Source organism: Stegodyphus dumicola, chromosome 12 (assembly GCF_044657685.1).
Source record: "Stegodyphus dumicola isolate Sdum_Otavi_A_Nest chromosome 12, ASM4465768v1".
NCBI classification, from domain to species: domain Eukaryota; kingdom Metazoa; phylum Arthropoda; class Arachnida; order Araneae; family Eresidae; genus Stegodyphus; species Stegodyphus dumicola.
In genome coordinates this window covers 72,544,070-72,568,314 of record NC_140779.1, presented here as the reverse complement: position 1 = coordinate 72,568,314, position 24,245 = coordinate 72,544,070, and the positions used below count along the sequence as shown (strand labels likewise).

At 32.1% G+C, this 24,245-nt stretch overlaps 1 protein-coding gene across 2 annotated transcripts in view; it reads left to right on the top strand.

Annotated features, from left to right (window-relative positions):
* The window catches only part of LOC118189581 (dynein axonemal intermediate chain 7-like), a 94,553-nt gene that overhangs the window by 2,592 nt on the left and 67,716 nt on the right, over positions 1–24,245 (top strand). Inside the window, exons 3-8 of one of the 2 annotated variants that reach the window (XM_085806567.1) lie at positions 1,182–1,258; positions 1,385–1,489; positions 7,654–7,791; positions 11,159–11,233; positions 11,365–11,430; positions 12,358–12,658. In XM_085806567.1, the coding sequence (XP_085662693.1) occupies positions 1,182–1,258; positions 1,385–1,489; positions 7,654–7,791; positions 11,159–11,233; positions 11,365–11,430; positions 12,358–12,658 (762 nt within the window). Of the gene's footprint in view, positions 1–1,181; positions 1,259–1,384; positions 1,490–7,653; positions 7,792–11,158; positions 11,234–11,364; positions 11,431–12,357; positions 12,659–24,245 lie in introns of those variants that run through there. The other variant, XM_085806568.1, reaches the window with a different exon arrangement.

Sequence of the window (24,245 nt, the reverse complement as noted above, 5' to 3'; positions counted from 1 at the left end):
CATATCTGGAAAGCAAAGCTTATAGTAGGAACTCTTAACTTAGTCTTTCACCATTATATTGATATTTTAAATTTACAGTCAAATTGATTAATTCATACTTAACAGTTTATTCTAATTAGACTACCTAAAATATTGTTGGGAATTTATGTGCTTAATAGTTACATCCTGAAATGGTCAAGTAAGTTAAATCTTAAGTTATGGGTAAGGCTTGAATGCTAAGTTCAGCAAATTCACCAGCCTAAAAAGAATCTTTCGGAATAATGTTTGCATAAGGGAAACAAGATCATTGCTATATTTTTAATTAATTTTCTGGAAAAAAGAACAAATAAGTTCTGAAGTATTGCTTTCAATTCAAGCTAATTATACTTTTATGTTTGCCTTAAAAAGCTACGTAGGTACTTGGATATTAGCCGGCACCTGCTACTACATCACTATATTGCTACACATCTTTTGGTGGAGAAATGTATTTTTTTCAGCAGGAGATCAAGTAAACAGTTTTTTTGGGGGTGGGTGGGTATTGTTTGGCATTCTCAGCCAAAATACATCAAATAGATTATTATTCGATGCAGCTTCTCTCTAACATCATATGAACTCTGCTAAATAAAAAAAAACTAGTAACTTTCTTTGTACCATTTCCTAGTACTTATTCTAACACTTCAGCAGTTATTGGCATTGCATTTCTGTCATACATGTTGTATCACAGAGTTTCTTAGCATGAAAATCGGAACGCAAGTGCAATAAAAGCAGCATCTTTCTAGAAGAATTTAGAGCAGCGTCTAAGGTTGCTACAATTTGCAGGATGGCACTCAATGTAGGATTGGTAGATAGCAACAAATAGTAAAGTACTGTTATTTAATATATTTTATACAGTAAATGTGTAGGTGTCATATACATATTATTATTATTATTATTATTATGGCGATTACATACAAATATAAATTTTATTGTATATTTTATATAGTAAATTGTGTTTATTTTAGGCAAATATACATGTGGTGTACACAAGTGGATGATGCTGGTATTAAGTACATGTAAATTTTATTGTGCGTATTAAATAGTATAACTTTATTCTCCTCTTTCTTTGAAAAGCTAATAGTTAAAAACTAAAAAATTTTCATATGAATTTTTTTGTGTGTGTATGCATTTTTTATTATAAAATAAATTCCGTTCTTTAATTTTAGATGTTAATGGTGATTTAGAAAATAAACATTTGGAGTTTGAAGATGATATCCAAACTAATGAATTTAAAAAAGCTGAGGTAACTAATCCTTGTCTTCAGTAGATTCCATTTCTTTATACTATTTTTATTTATATTCATGTATACTTTACATTCATATACATTTATATTCCATATTTTTAATTATTACTGTCATCATCATTTCAGGAATCAGAAATTAAAGAAATACAGAATAAAAAATTGTTGTCTTTGTTTGAAGATATGAATAGCCTTTTCTTGAGAAAGAGAAACATTAATTGGGAAAAAAAGTGCGTAAGTTGATTTTGTTTATAATTTGTTATGCAATATTGCCTTACTGATGCTCATTCATTATCCTGTCAAACATGAAACTCTTGCTGAGCATCGCAATTTAGGCTCAGTTGTGAATAAGTACGATGTAACAACACAATCATAATGTTTGCACTTTTGTTTTATGTAACCCCTACTGATTCTGGTAAACCACCTTTTGTTTTTATTAACAAGGATATAAACTAACTGTTGTTGCTGTATTTTTCCCTTGTATTTTGAAAAAAAAAAAAAAAAAAAAAATTAATATGTAACTGCGCTCTGAATCATTTACAGCTGATTGAGAGAATTAACATCTGGTAAACAGGCAAAAGACAGCTGGATATGGCCAATCCGAGAATAATTGGAAGAATTGCCTATGAGAAGTTATATACATACTAAATTTGTAATTGGCTAATACTCACGGCATTCTAAGCAGAGCTCCAGTAAAATGAGAGCCTACAACAAACAAGAAATCGTCAAAACCTTTTTATGAAGCACAAAACGGAAATGGGTCAAATACTGGTTGTTTATTAAATAAAGAGGCATCATGTCCTACAGAATTCCACTGGAACAACTGATACAAATATGGCAGGGTCTCTGCCAGGCTTCACAGTATGAGAACTTAATTACTTATCTGGCTAGCATACTAAAATATTAATTTATAAGGTTATTTTCTCCCTCCTTTCTGCATGCCTTCGTTCAAGGAATACATTCGGCGCGTATTCGAGAGGTCCAGGTTCGAGTCTCGGCGAGGGCATTGCTCATTTTTCACGATTCCTGCTTCAAAATAACCTAATGACTCTATTCTTTTAAATGCTTAGCTTTGTGGTTCACTTGGCATAAAAAAAAAATCTTTCCAATTTTGATTTCAACTTCCAGAATCTTTAGAGAAGTTGCATAGAGTCGAAGGACATAGGGATTTCGTTGAACATTGTTTGAAGACCATTGATCTGAATTAATCGTTTTGTTCTGAAAATTGCAATTTATTATCTCCATGACTTAATGTGAATTGTCTTTCAGTTTTTGTTTCAAAATCAAAATGTTTGTATGTTATAATCAGTCATAACAAAAGATCCAAATATTACGAATGCCAGTTTGCATAAATAAAACAATATTTGGTATTAATTTCAATAAAAGATTTGCAATTCAGTCATCTCACATAAAAACAAAATGCATCTCTGTCTATCTAAATGACATTCTTCTGTATTTTCTTTTAGTCGGCTATAAATATATGTTTTCCTTGATTTGATGAAAATTTTTAATCTTAAATTTAAATTTAAAATCTATAAACCCCTAAGAGACGTGAAAGGATTTATCACTCTAAACTGAATAGTCAACTACAGAGTTAGGGAAAGGTTCAAATAAAGCTTTTTATCTAAACTGAATTTAGAACATAAACGCATGTTCTTGTGCTAACAAAATCAGCCACAACTAGTGGTAAACAACTCTTAACTAAACTGAATAGTCAAATTCAAGTTAAAACGTCAAATAGTAGCCGAAGGCTGTATAATTTAAATATATTCTAAGCTGATTCAGTAACTCTACCGGCATATGAAATCCACGTGTTGGCAGCAATAATGCAAAGCTGAATAATTACAACTTATCAGAGCTGGCAGGAACTGAAATAGCATGCGCGCACAGATTTGAAACATGGGTTGTCTTACAAATAGTATATAACTCATTTACATTCTGGTAAAGAAAGAGAAATGAGAAGTTATAGTAATGGCTGAAATTATAAATAACTGGCTAACTTAAATAATAACCTTGTAAATAAGGACTGAATTTGACCATTTATTGAAATTAAAAATAGTGCTGATGTTTCCATTTAGATTTTTCCGATTCAGAAGAGCCGTAAATATCAAAGTTACTGATCAGTTAATTATTATTATTATTTTTTTTGTAATCTTATGGCCAGTGGTTTGCTTATTAAGCATTCAAATTTCAGAATGGCCTAACCCACTTATCATTTAGCCAAGAATACTGCCCAAAAGGTACCTACGGGCGACCGATTTACGCCTGCAAGAAGAAAAGTATATACATTCCTGGCTTTTCGAATCTGAGTTCAACAACACAACAGCCTCTTTTGCGACCCTTTGACTACCATATTTGTATCCCTTTAAAGATACTGTAAGGATATGGTAGTTTTCTAGAGTTGCTGAACTCAACGTACTAGTTTTGCATTCCTGGCTACGTGTAGAGAAACAATTTTCTGTAAGAATCAAGAAGCTAACAGATAATTATATGAGAAATGCTCTGATAAGTAAATGATAATGTAAAAGAATGGAATGTCATCTGGACCTTTAATTAAATTTTCTGAATGCTGTTACTTTTGAAGCCCCCCTTTTACTATTATGAATCTAAATTGTTCAGTAATCTGTAGCAATCATAATCTGGATTTTCTGTGCTGATAATTGCTTTCTTTGTAGTGGCTCAATCATAAATTCTTATTGTCCCACCATTTATTTTTATTTAACTTAAATTGCCTGCCAATTTATGTATAAATTAAATATCATGTTGTATGTGTTTTTTTTTTTTTTTTTTTTCCCCTTCTTGACATTTTAACAGATGATAAACTTAATTTTGGAACTGTGTTTTAGCAGAAACCTTCTTTCCCATCTTCTTTATTACATATTGCATCACGCAGGTAAATAAAAAATAAGTTATTTCTTTCCATACTTCGGCTTTCATTCTGCAGAACCTATTAGTGCACCTTTACGTAACTAATGAAAACTTTAAAAATTCTTTTGTCACCATCAGTGTTCTTTCATTAAAATCAAATAATTCTCTTCTCTATCAATATAATTATTGTTTATTCTATTAACTACAGAATTATCTGAATGTTGTAGGGTCAAATTCTAAGTCGATTTCTATTCTGTCGATAACATTTCTAGTTTACATCGTTATGATCTCAGATCAAATCTGAACTCTGTAGTAAACTTACAATAGCATTTTTTGTTAATACAATCTGTTGTACATCACGTGATTTTGAAATTTTGCATTAAAGAACATGAATTTGAAATGCATTAGAAAAGGAGAAAATTTTTATAATCATTATCTGCATTTGAATTTTTCCAGTTTTTCTCCTGCTAAAATTATGCACAAATTTCTTCAAATGTTTAATTATATTTCTACTTGTCTTCTGTAATGGCCTTGGCAAAAGAATACGGCACTGGCGCAGTCTGGGCTTAAGAAAGTGTGATTTGAAGCCGAATGTTACAAGTAAGCACGAAAATGAAATTGGCATCACTAAATGGTAATTCACTCAATTTCTATATAGTGTAAGTTATTTAATATATATACATATATGTATATAATTAGAAAACAATTCTCTTGAAAACAAACACAAACATGTCTAGTATTTTCGCACATTAAGCTGCAGAAAAATTATCATTAAAGAGATAAAGTAAGAAATTTAGAACTAATATTTCACAAAGTCCCGAAATTATAATTCATAATTAATAAATTTCAAATAATCATATAAATGCAACAAAGAATTTTAAAATGTTAAAAACTAGGACATTTCAAACAAGCAAAACCCCACTTCAAAAATTTTATGAAATTTAATGAAAAATCATATAAATGCAACAAAGAATTTTAAAATGTTAAAAACTAGGACATTTCAAACAAGCAAAACCCCACTTCAAATATTTTATGAAATTTAATGAAAAATGAACAAAAACAGAAGAGGAATGCAATTAACCTCAATGTCACTTCATAAGGGGTGAGGAACTTTGAAATGAATTGAAATCTCTCTTCTACAAAGTCTTTGCTTTTCTATATCCAGAATTATATGATGAACCATTTCAATGTATTTTAATTATACTTATAATAGTTCACCTGAAAATTCTGGCCCTTCCCCAAAGCAAGGAAAATATATATATATATAAAGAATTTAATATAAAATTGTATTTCTCACAGTATTTAAATAAATTAATTTTAAAATTATATTTTTTATTTTATTTTATACGATTCTGTCAGAAATTTATTTAAAGAAGTAATGTGCATGACAGAAAATTCGCTTTTTTTACAAACTCTTTCTCGTGGCCTAGTTCAGCAATTGCTGCTAATAATGCCTCAAAAGCACTGTTACGGTCGGTGCCTGAACTTTGCATTGCCAAACAGATACGCAATTTCACAAATTCTATCTCTTGGTAATATGCATTTTTTTATTTAAAAAAAAAAAAAAAAAAAAAAAAAAAAAAAAACCTATAGTATCTTTTCCAGTTGATGGTAGATCAAAAACAGTAAGCATAAAAAATATTTGAAAAGGAAACCCATTATATTTTAAAATTACTTTTCACTACCTAAAATGTGAACTGTAAGCACATACAAAAAAAAAAAAAAAAAAAAAAAAAAAAAACCATTACATTTTTAAAATCAAGAATAGAAGATAAACACACGCACAAATCGATAACCATATGTTTTTCGCCAATGCACAAATGTGGCAAATCAGATTCTTACCACAGCGCTACAGGAAACAAGTACCCATTATCTGCATCTGAATTCTTATAGTTTTCTCTTCTGTTAAAATTACGCAAAAATTTCTTCAACAGTGAATGATATTTCTTTGAATACTTTTTCCACTTATCAAAATCTGTCAAATCTTATGTAAGATCTTAATTGTAAACTTCGTTATCTAACAGTATTTTAAGCATGAGACATTTGTTTGCTATGATAAGAAGGACGTGACAAGCTGAGTGCGTTGCATTATCAAACCACAAGACTTAATTCAATTTCTGAAGTCTCATGTGGCAGGGGAAAAATAACGTACAATCAGGCTTATATGCCCACCAGCGGCCGAGCGGTAAAAGCCGCTGAACACTAGTAGTTCGGTTCGGGCTCGAGTCCCTGAGAACTTTGCTTAATGTGCGAAAATACTAAGCATGTTTGTGTTTGTTTTCAAAAGAATTGTTTTGTAATTATATACATATATGTATATATATTAACTGAGTCCCTGAGAACGGGCTGGCTGCATGCATTTCGTGCTTTTCCCCAATGTTAACTTGGAAACGAGCCAGTTTCGTTTAAAAAGATCTCCAGGGGATCCTTCCCTTTCCACGCATCCTTCCCTTTCCGAGCAGTGTCAAAGGGCGGAGCACATAAAAAGTTAAAAAAAAATAAAATAAAATAAAAAAAAATAAAAAAAAAATCAGGCTTATATACAATTTAGACCCTTTCTATATGTTGCCGATTTGAGAAACATTTCATGACCTGCATGTGTCATCTATACTTCCAAGCCTTCTATTTGCATAACCTTAGACAGCATTGGTTTAACCATTTAACAGAAAAAGTGTATACTTAGGGCAGCAAGGAAAAGGGGAAACACAAAAAGGTTCTTAGTGACTCAGACATTATGCTTGCTGAAAATGTAGAGTCACCAAAATCTTTAAGTGCTTTGGGTTTTTAAAGGTCTTAATCTGGCCCTGACCATAAGGTTTCCCCATCTTGCTGTTATAATTTCAGTGTTAAGCTGTGCACATATATATAAAGCTTGCATGTGAAATGTTTGTTTTAATAATGGTTTGAAACTAATAAGAAACCTTGAAATTATTTTTTATTTTCAGATCTATTATATATTATTATAGTTCTACTTGATTTCATATCCAGTTTTTTGACATGCATAAATATATCGATTATATTGATAGTTTCTCAAAGTGAATAAAGAAGTCAGAAATTTTTTTGTGGGAAAAAAACAATTTTTTAAATTTTTTCTTTTAGAGGTACAGAGAACATCAGTGTTGAAGCGTATTTGGATGCAACAACAACAACAACAACAAACAAACAAACAAACAAAAAGTTACAATTTATGTATAACTGTTATTTATATATTATAATTTTAAATTTGAAACAGGAAATTATTTTAATGAAAATTAAGTATTAAATTTATTTTTTATTTGCACATCTAAAATAAGCATGCAATCGTAATTTTAGATTTGCTAGTCAAATATTCTGCGAAAGTGGGGAATAAGTTTAAATTTAAACTAAGTCTGAAATAACTTGCATGCTATGCATTTGTACTTATACCAGAAATGAATAAATGATTTCTATTGGAGTATAAAATAATTATTCTCCCTCATCTTTTAAGATATGTACGAGTAGCTAGAATTTTTGTATTCATTAACAAGAGATTTTTATTTCTTTATCTGTAGTGGAATAATTATATTTATCAGAACTATGACATCAACCCATTAATATTGCCTGAAGTGAATGCATATTTGACTGAGTGGGATGAAGATGAAATGTATGATATAATTCAAGTTTTTAGGAAATGTCGTCAGTGTAGTCAGGTTTGTTTTGTTAATTTATAAGTTGTTACTGTAATGTATATAAATTATAGTATTTCTGTGCTAGCACAACACTATAGTCTCCTAATTTAAAATAGGCATTTCAAGGTCGTTATCAGCTCTCTCCTCATTTGTGATCATAATTTTTGTCATCGTCATCATGCAATATTTATTTTCTCCACGTTACTTGAGACTGTGGCTTGAGTCAGCTTTCATTTGCGTGCTTTTAGTACATGAAACACACTACACAGAAATGAACGGAAGGAAAAAAATTGACTCGACCTTTTTTCCATAGCTGTTGTTTCCATGGTTATGAGTCCAACTTTGTAATGGAAAATAAACTTGAAGTTGCTATTTTAAAATAACAGACGATGGTTACAGCCGAAAACGTTGCGGAGAAAACTACGCAAGGCAAAAACGTCGTGGTACAAAACATCGTAGAAGAAAAGAAAGCAAAGAGAAAATATCGCAGTTCTAAAACATCGTGGTACAAATTATCCTCGTCGAAAATAATGGGGTTCAAAATCTTCGCAGTTTAAAATCATCGTCGTCGAAAATATCGTGGTAAAAAATAAAGTACCTACAAATAATCGCATGACGATAATATCGCATACATGCACTTTTCAGGTTTTAAAAGTTGTAAATGCATATTCGCATAAAGATCTGGAAGCGCAAGAAATGTTAACGTCACTTTGAGAATAAACGGGAACAAAACAAGATATAATTTTCACAAAAACAATATCAAACGTGAAATAAAGTAATTTGATAATTAACTAAGCAATTTTTATGGAGGTAACCTCATGCAGTTATTTATCTTACTTTTTCTAAATATTTTTGTGCTGTATTTTTCATGAAAAACTATGAGTAAAACTTTATAAAAAAGATTAATTTATTAATGACCCTTGTTAATTAACTTTGTAAATTTAAACTTCTATTAAGTGCTATAAGTTGCATTCATTTTCAATTTTTAAATGCTTAAGTTTCCTTCTCACTTTTTCAGCAAAAATTTATTAGTTCATTCAAAAATATGAAATATAACGTAAAAATACCTTCTTTCCTTCCTGTGGTCTCAAATCATTACGCGAAAATACATTTACAGCTTTTTAAACATGTGCGATTTTATCGTCATGCGATAATTTGTAGGTGCTTTATTTTTTACCACGATATTTTCGACGATGATATTTTTAAATTTCGAAGTTTTTGAACTGCTCTATTTTCGACTACGATATTTTTTACCACGATGTTTTTCCTTTGCTTTCTTTTCTCCCATGATGTTTTGTACCACGAAGTTTTCGCCTTGCCTTGTTTCCTCTGCGACATTTTCTTCCGCGATGTTTTCGGCGGACACCCAGACGATAGTCGACAATTGTATGACAAAGTACTAAATTTAGTAATTTGTTTATTTCATCTCATGAATAGCTATATAGTGACATCATTGTGAATAAATGAAAAGAAAACATAGATCCAGTAATTTCTGTTAAAGATTTTCAGTTACTTTTCTTGTTGAAGTACTGATTTGTTCCCTCTCTTTTTAAAGAATTGGCAGGGATAACATGATTTGGCAATTACAAGATGATGTACAGTCATGATTAAATTCTTCCAAGACGATAATATAATCCTAATGAAAGGCTTCGTTCAAGAAACCACAAAATGAAATTGCATTTTGCCACTGCCAAAGCACCTAATAACACTACGATGAAAGATTTTTTCCATGAGAACAAAATTTTACATAAGCTGATTCCAGAGTTTCCTGCTTTCATCTTCTGACACTATTCATTTTACTTTTAGCGTCGAAAATTTAAATTACTAAAATTCAGTCAGTTTTTTTATTTAATAAATGAGTTATTCTTTTCATGAAGTTTTATATATCTGTAGGGTGTCGTTCCCATCTTCAGTTTGATTACGCATAAACATTTATGACTGACATCAAGTGGCATCCCATCAATCAGAAAGAACCTAAATTATAATTATTTTTTATCTTTGGGTCCATTTATTTTGCCATTGGTTATATATTGTATTGCCATTGGTTATATATTATTTATATATTAGTTTAAAATTTTATTTTCCGCTTTAAATATTTTCTGTTTTCCACATAATTTCAAACTGAAAGTAAGGAAGACCATTACAGTTGTCCTGTGGATACAACTTTATGTTGTTATAAATATTAAAATAACCAAACTTTATATGCTCCCAGACATTCATAAAAATTTTATTTGTCATGTAGAATATCAGTTAATCCAGAACTTGTTAAAAAGTAATTCAGTCTATTAAATATAAAGGATGATTGTAATGGGGAAGAAAAAAAGTACATTAGTCAAATTGTAAAAATATCTTTGTGAAATAAGAAAATTAAATAATATTTGCTGATGAAAGCTGATTTAGCATCTTAAATAAGGAACCTAAGATAAAATGTATAATAGTAAGATATAAAGAACTTTAAAAATAGAACTTAGTTCTAAACTGAGGATGGATGATGAGTAATGCTATAGGATGATATGTTAGCTGAAGAAACCACAATCTTAAATCTGCTGGTGTGTAACAGATCAATACAAAAATTCTTATAATTTGAAATGAATTTCGAAGTTATTAACATGAAATTTTAACCTGTAAAATGATTTAAAATACTATCAAGACAGGAATTCTAAGCGCATTTGCTTTGAATTTGTATCTGCGATGACACTTATTATCCAGAACATAAAGGAATGGAACATGAAATTTGACAGCTAAACATTTCTGTAAAACTAACTTCAAGTTTCTTTAACTGAAATTGGTTATAGAAGATGAATATGGTGTAAAATTAGGTGTGAATGGGGGAGGTAGAAGTGTATCTAAATGCATGCCAAGAAAGATCAAACTATTTTTGCAAAGATAATATAGTAAGAGAAGCAAATAATTAGAAAACTTTTTAAAACAAGATTTTAGATTACTATGAGGAATACTAAGTGACCAGTTAGTTTTTCAAAGTATTTTTTATAATGTATTATACCTTTTATATTCAAAATACACTATTATTTTCCCCCTTTTCTCTGTTCCCCATGATATGTATTATGCTGTTTTTATTCAATGTATTCTATTATTTGTATAAAATGTATGTAAAAATTTGAAATACTTAAAAAATTAATTGCCAGAGGCAAAAATGGCCATAATCACTTAATTTGGTTATCTTTGTAAAAGACACTTGTATTTTGTAAAAGACACTTGTATTTTGTAAAAGGTACTTGATTGCTTATGTGTATATATTATTTTCATTGATAAAAAATTAATGTGTGGTAATATAAAATTTTTATGTTTTGAATATCACTAGAAATCAAAAGAATTCTCTGTCTCTCTTTTATTTTTATTCATCATATCTGCGTTATTTCTTCTTTAGATGTGTGAAGATATAAAATGTGCACTTCTAGAATGTCCAGAACCAGAATATAAAGTTTTAAAATCTTGCTTAGAGGTACTATGAATTTGTTATAAGCATAAAATGTATAATGTTTCAAGAGATCTAAAATGTTATTTTATATTTTGCTATATTTATGTACTTTTAAAACTTCTCTTTTGTGCAGAACAGATTTTTTTTCCCCACAGAGCATAAGAAATCTGCAGTGTATGATGAGAAAGAAAATAGAAATAGCTACATTCTTAATTCTTAGGGTAACTATTAATTACACTAAGTTTACTGAATAACAGTTTTAAAAAAATTCCTTTTTAAATATTCGACTTTTTTGAATTTTGCATTTATAATTTTAAGGCAATTGCTTCTGTACTTTATGTATCATACCACAATGATATTTTACTGAGTATCTAAAAATTCCTTGCAGTTTTTATGTATGTGACAGACTTAAAATTAGCAATGTTATACTATAGAATCATAATCACATTTTGAACCTTGAACTTCTTTCTGTATGTAGAAACTATAAATTAAACTCGGTACCTGTTGATTATCTGCACCTGCTGTTGCAGAACATGCCAAATACATTGTAGAACGATGTATTTGGCATGCTTTAGACTGTACATGTGACAGTAGCCATCCTGCATTCAGTGTACTGCACACGTGTTTCAGTACATATAGATTTACATGCTTTATATTTAACTGTTATTTTACACGATGAGTATTCAACCCCAAGAGCATTTTTTAAAGATCATAATCAATTGTAATGGGGCTGTGAGGTTTATAAAATGCTTCCTTTTAGTATTATTTATGAATAGAACAGTAGTACCTGCAAGTCATATAAAGGTTTCTTGCCGATTGACGAAGCCACTGATGACTTGCCAACTTTTTGCAGCGATGCAAATAATCATAAAACACCCTAAATTCTTATGTAATTAAGTAATAATTTAAGGAAGAATCTAAGTACAACTTGGACAATTTTACATCCTGTGAATATGCAAATATTCATCAATCAGGATGCAATATTCATCATGTGAATATGCAAATATTGAAAAAAGCCAGTTTTTTCTTACTTAACTAATCCTTTTTCTGTTCAAATTTTATGTAATTTTACTTTTGCATTGAGAAATGTATGTTTACTCCTATTTAATGGGAGTATTTTGTTTGTTTCTGTTTTGTGCTAATTTTAGGCTGCAAATCAGTATGTAAATGATGAGACTTTCAATATAGAATATGGAATAGTGGACTGTTTTGAGGACGATAAGACTTCACCTCCCATTTCTCTCTGCCTTTGGGGTAATCTTTCAAAAAATGTTCGCCATAAAGGTATAGATTCATCTTCCATGGAATTCAATTTTGAATTGCCTCCAGAGTTGATCAAGGTAAAATGTGCTGTGCGGATTATGCATACTTTGTTTGATAACGTCACGCCTACGTTTTGTGAATCTTCTATGCCTTACCAATGGAACTTAGGAAATTCTGAAATTCGAAGTAATATTTTCTCCCTATTATATAATTTGTAAATTTAAATGCATTACACGCAGAATCGTGAAATGTATATTTTATAAAGAGTCCATGCATGTGATTTATTTAACCTCTTATTTAATCGCTGCTACTTTAAGAACTCATCTATCAAAAAATTGCCAATTTTTAAACTAAGCGAAATTTTAATTGAAACTTTTGTTTTGACCAGAAAGTTGAGATTGAGTATAAGCATGCAGAAGTACCTGCCATCGGTTGAATCTCTATAAACTATTCCATTCCCCCCAATCAGCTGAACGATTGCATTTTTATTACTATTATTAGTACATACAAATTATTTCAGTTACAAAAGCAATATAAAACATTCGTATCATGTAACACGGGCCCAAACCAGGAGCGTATTCTGAATTTTCATTAAGTGCAGGCTGCCAAACACCAGATACTTCGAAAATTGTATTAATAAATGAAAATTAGAATTGAAATTTGTATATAGTACAGAATGTAAGTTTTATAGACATGTATGCAAATTCGAAGTGAATTCTGAGTAGTATTTAAGCAGCGGTTTTAAGAGTTCGGGAGTAGTAATTGGAAAGTTCAGTTCCGAATTTATGCCGTGTGTTTAAAGTAGCCGATTTAGCGGTTTAGATAAATAAGGAGCCAGTCGTGTAGCCCATCTTACTTTATTGTGATTTTATATATTTCTGTTCGGGGTACTTAGCCGATAGTGGTAGTAAATTGTGAGCATCGAGCAAATAAAAAAGTTATTTCCTTCTTCCTTAAACCTTCTTCTGCAGTATATGTTCTTCCAAGACATAGCGAGAATTCGCTACTCAGTCTTTCAGTTATAATGCTGTATGATGGCACTGCATACAAGAAGACTCTACAATTAGCCCCGAACAGAAACTGGTGCTGGATGATGATTCTTCACCACCAGGATTTGGCAATTGGTCCCCTTATCCCCAGTTTCCCTTTAAAAGAAGAAGTATATAAGGTATTTTTCCCCTTCTTTCTGTATGTCTTCGTGATGTAATGGTAGCACAATCGACGCATATTCGAGATGTTCTGGTTCGAGTCTCTGCGAGGGCATTGCTCACTTTTCACGTTTTTCACATAAAAAAAAACCTAATGACTCTACAATAGTACATGAAATAACTACTTGCAGACAAAATAAGTGGCCTCACATTTAATTCAACAAAAATATACCTTGAAATAATTACGTAAAATTCATCAAGTAAGTAAATAAATCGAAACAACACATAATGCTTTAAATATGTGTAAAATCTAAATTGCAAATAAACAAACCTAAATATAGAATTGAGTTAAAATAACACACCAAATAACTCCACCAGATCTAAATGTTTTAAAAAATTTACAAAATAAATGCATTCACCCATGTATTTATTTTTTGTATATTGTTATATATTTGTATATTTTGTACATCGTATTTTTTGTATATGTGTTGTATTTTGTACTTATTTTTTTATATTTGTCGATCTCTACTTACATCATTTGTTGATTAAAATGTTTAAAAGTTGTTTCTGAAGCTCACTGTTAAATATTAAAGTGCATAATTTTGTTTCTCATATTTAAAAATACTTTTTTTAAACTGAGGATTTTATTAGCACAAAGGGGCATTTCGCCCAGAAGGGTTATTAATTTCGCTTTGGCACTGCTTAGCGATGGATCACTCTTTAAATTGTTGCCACCTCCAGCGCTCGAGACTGAAAATCGGATTTTCGGAGAATTCTAAAGATACGCTATTCTTACATATTTTGTGATATTGCTGTTGAATTGAATTTTATGGTTCAAGTGCAAAGAATATATGACATTTAATAAATAAATGTAACACACAAAACGTTGAAAAAAAAAGTCCTTTTGGGCGTAATATAAAATCTGAAAGCTTTCAGATTTTTTTTTTTTTTTTTAATGAATTTGCAATTATTTGTTCTCCCCAACACATTGTGGAGCAATTCATTTTCATTAAAAATTGTGATTAATTGTGAACTTATCCTTGCATTGCAATGCGAGAGCATTTTATGATAATCTCTACTTAGGAACCAATGACATTTTACTTTTTGCTGTGCTGTGAATTATGTAAGTTTTATTATTTGAGTATTTAAAAAAAATCATAAATAATGCTAAGATCCCTTTTTGAAAAGAAACATTAGAAGAAGGAGCTTTTTTAGGTTTTAAGCTAATTTGCGTTTTTCTGAAACATTCGTGACTAAAAAATGAGTTTCTGCATATGAACAGATAGTTTTTGTTTTGCACTAGTAGAATGCCCCGTATATTTCTAATCGGAATGTCAGTAGTCAAAATTTTGTGTAATTTTTCCATATAATTTTTACAACTCAAAATGTGTATTTTTCTCATTAAATATATTTATATTTGGTTAATGCTATATATTTTTATTTGTTTTATTTTCAATTTGTTTTAATTTATTTTATATTTAGTTTTTGAATATCAGTTAAACACTGCTGTACTGTTTTGAGAAATACATTTAAACTCAGAAAGAATCATCTAATTTAAAATTTTCAGATTTAAAAAAAAAAAAAAAAAAAAAATAGAATACAGTATAAAGTCTGAGATCGAACTAGTTGAGACCCGCAAATCTGGATTTTGGATTTTAGATCACCAGTTTCAATATAGTAGGATGACATGTATAAATTATAAAATTAAAAATATGAAGTAATTGTTTATAAAATAATGAAGCATTCTTAACCTTAACGGAATTAAAATTTACGAAAAAAAAAGTGAATACTTTTTGTTTGCTTTATTAAAAGGTTCGTGGTGTTTTTTGGAGTAAAATTCAACCCGTTTTCTTATAGCGAGAAATAGATTTTATTTAACCCAAACATGCTCTTTTATTATTGCCAATGTGTCTTCATCTTTCGAGTAGAGCCATGTGTGTATGTGTGTGTGTGATTATGGCAAAGCCTCGAGGGCTATCTGCCTAATGGGAGGGATGCCTTCGTGGAGGACTTTCTAAGGGAAACTGACTCTTATACACGTTACACATGGGGAAAACCACGAAAACGCCCATGCAGCCAGCCCATTCGCGGGATTCGAACCTCGGACCGAACTACCAGTGTTCAGAGACTTTACTGCTTGGCCGCTGGTGGGCCGAGCAGAGCCATTATGCCATCGGTAAAGAACTTCCGTGGCTTCTGGTTGAAAACCTGGGTTAAGTATTTTTCACAGGGCTCTTTTGAAACCAGTCTAATTCCACTGAGAGAGTTCTGGAGAGATCGGATCAAGTGATAGTCCGATGGTGCTATGTCTGGACTATACGATGGATACATCATAACTTCCCAATTAAGTTCCCCCAATTTTTGACATGTCATCAAAGAAGTGTGTGGTCGGGCGTTGTCATGATGGAAGACAATTATCCTATTATTCTATTCGGGCCGTTTCCTTTCAATTGCTTAGCGTAATCTCTCTAGTTGTTCACAGCAGAGTTGAGAATTAATCGTCTGACCAACTGGAAGTAGTTTATGGTGGACGATTCCCTTCCATTTCCATCACACAAACAGTACACCTTATTTGACGTCAACCCTTGCTTCGCAACTGATTGTGACGGCCTTCCATCCTTTATCCACGATCTTTAACTCTTGCGATTGCCGTACGTGATCCAGTTTCCGTGCCCGGTTATGACAAGTTTGAGGAATGGCTCGAGATCATTGCGTATCAGCAGCACATCGCAGATGTTAATTCGGTCTAGCATGTGTTTCGCGCTGAATGTATGCGGAACTCAGACATCAGGCTTCTTTTTGTTGCCATCTTTGTGCAAACGGTTCAACGGCTGCTCCATACCAATGTTGAGACTGTTGATGTGCGTAACTGCTGGAATTTTGCAAGAATTTAATCAGCTATTTCAGTGACTGGATGACTAGAGAGTGACTCATCTTTTACATCAAAATTACCAGAACGAAAGTGAGCGAAACATTTCCGCGCACAAGATTTTGATAAAGTACGTTCATCGTACAAAACACAATTTTTTTACACTACATCGCAGCGTTCTTCCCTTTGTCGTAATAATATTACAAAATATAGCACAATTTTTCCTTATTTTTCTACATTGTCAAACGCATACAACTTTCCACCCACTGCACCATGTTCGATGTTTATATACTCACAGTAACGCTCAGAGAATTACTTTTCCAACGAGCGTTTAGTGGTGTAAGGTATATTTTAATTTTATAACAGTTATTTTAATTTAGTTAACCTTTCCTACATAGCCTCATTTCAACTTACAATTGTCTACCAGAATGAGTTTTTAGAATAGTGTTTAATGCAAATGAGTAAGAAGTAGTATTAAAGGAAAGTTCAAGTTCGTGAGACAGAGCTAGAAATTCTGAGTGGCGCGCGTTTGCCTTTGGGCTCTTTCTAAGTTGCTGTTACGCTCAGCTTTATTCTTATGTTCATTTTGATAGTTCGCCGGCTAGTTTAAGACTAAGGAACAACTACGTTAGAATTGTGTTAGCTTCGGCTAAATCTCTTAGTTATAGTTAGCTCTTATTTCTTATTTTTAAGCCCAAATGGAGGCTTTGTTGTAAGCCCGAAGAAAGAGGCCGACTGTACATCTTATTTTGAGTGAACAGAGGGTAATTAACCCTTCTTGAGTTTACGATTCCTGTTATTTTTTAACTAAGCGATAATTCGCTTAACAGGTCACTAGGTTCTTCTAATTTAGCAGAATAAAAGTGAGGAACTCTACAGTGGTGTCACTGCGATCTGTGATTTTGCACACGCGTGTATGCCGAAGGCTTATCTGAATCCTAAGTAAATAAATTTCCATATTTATTTAAAGCCTATCTAAGCAACAATTCGGTTATTCTTAATTCGTGGTTCGATTCTCGGCGAAGGCGTTGCTCATTTTTCCTGTCTCCTGTTTCCAAAAAATACGTAATGTCTCTAAAATTTGACCTATGTGTATCATTTACAAAATCTATTTTGCTTTGCACATGGAAAGAAATTTCCGTTAAATTTCTCTTTGTCAACACTCTTACATCTCACAGTTCAGTTGGTTAAAGTATGTAATCGTCACCAAGCATAACGTAAACATAAACGTGTATCATGCTGTTTGGTATTTAATTCCTAATTCAGTGGTACCTTGGTATTTGTCATTAATCTATTCTAGATCCTTGGATGTATGGAAAATAAACTTTTTCTTAAAAAATAAAAGGAAAAGAATTAATCCATTCTATGAAAAAATTCTATTTTTATTTATTGTGTAACACTTTTAACACTAAAGTACAAATGCAGTGGCTTAAACACTGTACATAAATGACTGTATATAAAATGAGGCACTGCACATGATACTGCATATGATTTGTTTTCTGCTGTCCAGCTCAAAAGCATTTCTTCACACGTCTCTGATCTTTCGCAATCAATTTCACCCTCTGCTCAACATTCGCCGATTTAATAGCATCTTTTGTTTGTACAAACGCAGACACCATTACGCTCGGTAGAGAATATAGAACAGCCAAGTCCTGGATATGCATGCCATCTTCACACTTTTTGATAATTTTTTTTCATCCCCATAGTGATCCGAATCTTTTTTTCTTATTGCTTGATTTTTCTCATTAACTTTCTCAAAACTCATCGTAAATTAAGTTATAAAACATTTACACGGAAAAAAAATCATTTGAAAATTCAGAGTTATAGTGTTACAGTCTGTTTACTGAAAGTAGCAACTGGTGCACTGATGCTCATGGGCAGTCTAAGCATTATGTTGAAAGATGTAAACAACTGTGCATCTCAGTCATGCCTCATTCAAATTTAGTTGTATTCGAAGCAAATATCGTATACCCAATAAAAATTTCCACAGCCGAACACGATATGTACCAAGTCAGATGTATTTCATAGCAGAACGTACAGCGAAGTGCCACTGAAATTAAAAATAAATAAATAAATACCACTGCATAAGTAATTTTTTAGGCTGCCATGAATTATTCAGTAGGGATAAAATCAACAATTAAGGTCATGTTATGATGACTATCAAGCAAAAAATACACTGGTGTGCAAAACTTAAGCAACAATATAAATTTTAATCAGATAGCCATGAAATTGCAGAAAAGAGGTTCTGGCGATGAGTACAATGAACACGAAATTCAGTAGAAAGTTCATACGTATGCAAATACCAGGAACAAAACGTCACAGGCGACGTGGGCGTACGCAAAACACGTTCGGTCAGCGGGCTCAACTCAAGTCTACAATAAAAGGAAGGACGTAGACGCAATTAAAGACATTCAATGCAAGTACAAGTGAGTTCTTTCGCGAAATATGGCTAGAAGAAATCGCCTGGATGACTTCACACCTGGAAGAATGATGGAAAAGCTGGAGGAGGGGCGTAGTGTGACCAGCGTAGCTGAAGATTTCGGGATGAACAACAGTGTCGTTTCGCGCGCTTGGAAAACCTTCCAAACCATAAGTGCAGCTGTTAGAAAGGTTGGTGGTGGCCGTCCCAGGAAAACAACTGCAGTAGATGACCGATATATCGTCCTGCAGGTAAAAAGAGCCCGAAACCAGTCAGCAAGCGCCATAGCTCAACAACTGTATACAGCCATGGAGGTAAAAAAGGGAGAAGGGGCCATTCCGCGCTAGAAGTGAAGCACTGCTTTGAAGCTTGGGTCACCAGACGGGATGCTCTTTGTTTACATTCAGAAGCTCGCTTGACAAGATTCTGATAGTATTTCGATACACGACAGTTCCATAGAAATCGAAAAAGGGACACTCTCGCATGAAAATGAGTTTCTGCGTATGAACAGATGGTTTTTGTTTTGCACTAGTAGAATGCCTCATATTTCTAATCGGAATGTCAGTAGTCAAAATTTTGTGTAATTTTTCTATATCATTTTTACAACTCAAATGTGTATTTTTCTTATTAAATATATTTATATTTGGTTAATGCTATATATTTTTATTTGTTTTATTTTCAATTTGTTTCAATTTATTTTATATTTAGTTTTTGAATATCAGTTAAACACTGCTGTACTGTTTTGAGAAATACATTTAAACTCAGAAAGAATCATCTAATTTAAAATTTTCAGATTAAAAAAAAAAAAAAAAAAATAGAATACAGTATAAAGTCTGAGATCGAACTAGTTGAGACCCGCAAATCTGGATTTTGGATTTTAGATCACCAGTTTAATTTTAGTAGGATGACATGTATAAGTTATAAAATTAAAAATATGAAGTAATTGTTTATGAAATAATGAAGCATAGTGTAATGGATAATAGCAATTTGTATAGTTTACTGACATTTACGCAAAAATCACATCTTGGTTATTTTTCGATAACTAACAACAGCGATTTTGATTATGAATTTGTTTTATAAAATTCTAAGCTGTTGCACTACAAAAATATAGATTTTAAGAAAATTGCTAAAAGAGATCTGCCAAAATTTATTTTCTAGAAGATTTGAAAAGTTTGAAACTTGATGGCTAAATGTAAATATAAAATTATGTATGTTAAAATATTTGTAATTAGGCACATAGGTCAGATTAAGTTTTTATTAAATAGAGTAACGCATGCAAGGGCTATCTGCCTAAAGAGAGAGATGCCATCGTGGAGGAACTTTGAAGAAAAACTGACCTTTGAGTGGGTATTAAAAATAATACTTATAATTTTCATTCAAATTATATTCATATATATTTTTTATGTAAAACTTTCGGGTGTATGCTAAATTAGTGTAAATTACTTTACACGAAAAATATAGTGAATGCACAAAAATTAAAGATTTGCACATGCCGGAAATGATAAATAGGAAATATGTATGGGTATTTATGCATGTGCTTGCAAAAAGCATGTATCTGCCTTTGACAAAATACTTAAATATTCATTAAATTATTTATAAATGTATTTGAAATGAAGAATTTATTCACTTATAAACAACTGTGAAAGTACTGTGAAGAAATCTAATGATTAAATGTATCTAATTTATAATAATTATAAATGTTATCTAAATATATAATAACCTTAATATTGAATTGTAAGCATAAATTGAAATCCTGTTGACAAATACGTTATAAAACTATTTAAGCAAGAATTGTTCGTATTGGAAAGCAATCTGTTAAAAGGTATTGTAAAGCAAATGCTATGAGATACGCACTTAAGAACGTAATAAAGAGTTTTGGAATATGTATTGTTGAAATGAAGGGTAAAAAAAAAAAATAATCTGATAAGTATAATTAAAAGAATTATTCCCTTTACATTTTATAATAACTCAGTTACAAGTTTTAAATAATACTTAAAAAAAAAAAAAAAAACTTATTTTATTCCCTTTCAGAAATGATCAGAGAAAGTCAAATACTATTTAATTCCTAATAATTCTCTAATTTAAAATGAACCGAGTAGAGCATTAATTATAAATTGACTTACATTTTTCGATTTAAAAGAAGCCAAAAAATCATGTCATATTTAAGAAAGTATTTTAGGAAGAAGCTCTATAGATAAAAAAGAAATAATGCATAATTTTAATATTAATAATACAATAAACTTTGATCTTAATTTTTGTACCTTAACCGAATAAAATCGAATTACCTTAATTTTTTTCCTAATGTAATTAACGAAAACTTGTGAAAATATTTCATTCAAATTAAACCATTCTGAGAAAACTGTCCTGTGAAAAGTATAGCATTTAATTCCGTTCAGAATGAAATGTTTAAAAACATGTTGTTTTCACATACTTAGGACTCTGAAGTGTTGTAGAAAAAGAAAATGTATACATTTATATGTATATTTGTGACGTAATTACAAAATATTTACACCCGAACGCGTCAAATCCCATAGAACTCAATGGTAAATGACCCAATGTTTTGGTCACCACATAGGGATCGCCGGTGCTTCAGAGCAGGGTATGGAGAAACTTGTTTAGGGCGACTCCTTCTTACTTCCTACCTCCATGTATACAACAACGGGGCGACAAGTGTCGCAGTTTATTGTGTCCAGACGCCTTCACAAAGGTAGCCTATTCGCTCGCCATCCTTTATGCTGCATCCCTTTGAAAGTTGACCATCGACGACACCGTTTAGAATGGTGTTTAAGATGTGCAGTGGCGTAGCGAGAGGGGGGCAAGGGGGTGCATGATGCCCCGGGCGCCGCTCGTACAGGGGCGCCAAATGGTCTCCAAACAAGATTTTCCGGAAAATTTCAGTTTTTATTTTGATCGATTTCTGGAAAATATATTTAAAATTAATAACTATTGTAATATAATTAATTATTTATTTTCTTGATTTGTGTAATAAAATGCTTGCAGTACATCAACCAAAACGTTCTTTCTGACCACTTTATTTCTCCAAAGTAGAGATATATATTTAAACGAAATGCACGTATATCTCTCGCTTTTTATTTTAAAACGATAACACGACCTTGTCCCGAATTTCTCAAATATATCCAGTTTCCAAATTCCGATTCCATAATCTGGAAATGGCATTTTTTGAGATTCGTAACGCTTCCGCTACAATGGATTGCGTTTGACTCTCCTGTAAACGTCTGATGGCCTTCCTGGCTACTGATTCAACTAAGTCATCTTGCTGAGATGTCGTATATTCACTGCTACGAAGCATTCAACGCATGTGAATTGTTTTTAATCTTCTATTACAAAAAGCATTAGTTCCTTACTCCTTATCTAAAACGCATAGTTTTCGACGTCACAGACTAAATTTGCATATTCCGTTTTGTAAACGTTATAATTTTCCTTTATAATCTCTTCTATTTTCTTTTGTTCAAAAATGTTATCGATTATATGGTTATTTCATACCGAACCCACAATACACCCTAATTGTTTTGAGCAGTGAATGTGACTGCATGACGTTACTCCGTAGTAGAAAAGAAACAGAACCTAAAACTCCACTGCAGATCTATAGGGAATATGTTTTTCCAAACCTAAGAGTCGCACTTTAAATACTACTTACTATGAACGTTCAGCAAATTAAAATAAATTTTCACATATTTACAATCAACGGTGGGACAAGATCCCCTAAGTCATCTAGCATTTTTAAGTGTGGAAAGAGAAAAATTTGAAAGGATCTACTTTGATGAAGTAAATGATAAATTTGCTTCTAAATTTTCAAGGTAAGAAAAATGTATACATAATAATTAATTTTATTCATGTATTATATTATTATTAATAAATATAAGAGCCCGACCAAGTCGAGGTGCACGTGATTGAAGCGAGATGAGGACAAATTAAAATTTTTAAGTTGGCTGGTGGTGTGTCTGACAATTTGAGATCTTTGGCACTCCAAGCATGATGGTGTCCAGTTGGCTATGTCTTTTGCATGCTATTCCATACGAAACTTTGCTATATCAGTTTCCTTGAAGCCTTAATGCCAGGATGTGACAGACGATGTAACTGACTAAAAATGGCATGGCGAAACACGGAGGTAACATAAGGTCGAAATCTTGAATCCTGAACATCACAATAAAGTGATTTTCCAGGTGACAGCTGCATAGGCTGCAAGTTGAGATTGGTGGAAGATTTGCTTTTCAAGAGGGTTTGTAGTTCTGAATCCCGGTGTTGTTCATCCGCAAGGGCAGCAAAGTTTATTGGCGAAGGAACGGCTAGTTCTTCAATACGAGACAAGATGTCTGCTACAATATTCTGCGAACCCGCAATATAACGGATAGCTGTTGAAAATTGCCCTATGAAGTCTAGGTGTCTCATTTGACGAGGAGAAGCTTTATCCGAACGCTGCTGAAAAGTATAGATTAAGGATTTGTGATCTGTGAAGATCATGAAAACGCGTCCCTATAGCATATGCCGATAATATTTGACAGCTTCATAAATTCCTAATAATTCGCGATCGTAAGTGCTGTATCTGGTTTGTGCTAGTGAGAGGTTTTTAGAAAAATATGAAAGTGGTTTCCATAATTCTTGACCTTTTTGTTTTAAAAGTGCTCCTATACCTGTCGTTGATGCGTCAACGTGTAGAGATATTAGGTTATTTTTTGGAAGCAGAAGAGATGAAAAATATGCAGCGCCTTCGCCGGGAATCGAAACGCGGACCTCTGGAGTACTGGCCCAGCGTGCAGAACCATTACACCATGAAGGCACGCTAGGAAAGCGGGAGAAATACCTTATAAACTCCCCTTTTTAAAGGGCGACTGGGGTTTTTAGGGGCCGCAATCGCCAAATCCTGGGTGTGGAGAATCCTCATTCAACACCCCTTTTATTTTGGGCGCCACTGTAGAGACATTAGGTTATTTGGAAGCAAGAGAGATTGAAAAAATAGCAATCGCCTTCGCCGGGAATCAAACCGCGGACCTCTGGAGTACCGGCCCAGCGTGTAGAACCACTACACCACGAAAGCATGCTAGGAAAGCGGGAGTCCCTCTCCTTATAAACATAGAGTGATAATGGTTTAGATGCGGAAGGATACTGCAAATTTGTTGCCGAAATTAAATCATTTTTTCATTTTTTTAACGCTTCGCGAGATTCTGCGGTCCAGGTTATAACACGTTTATCGTTTTTCTTGATTCCAACCAAAAAGGAATTTAGAGGTGCTTGTATGGTTGCTGCATGAGGTAAGAAACGTCGATAAAAATTGAGCATAGCAAGAAATCTTCTTAAGTCGTAAGTCCTTCACTGTAG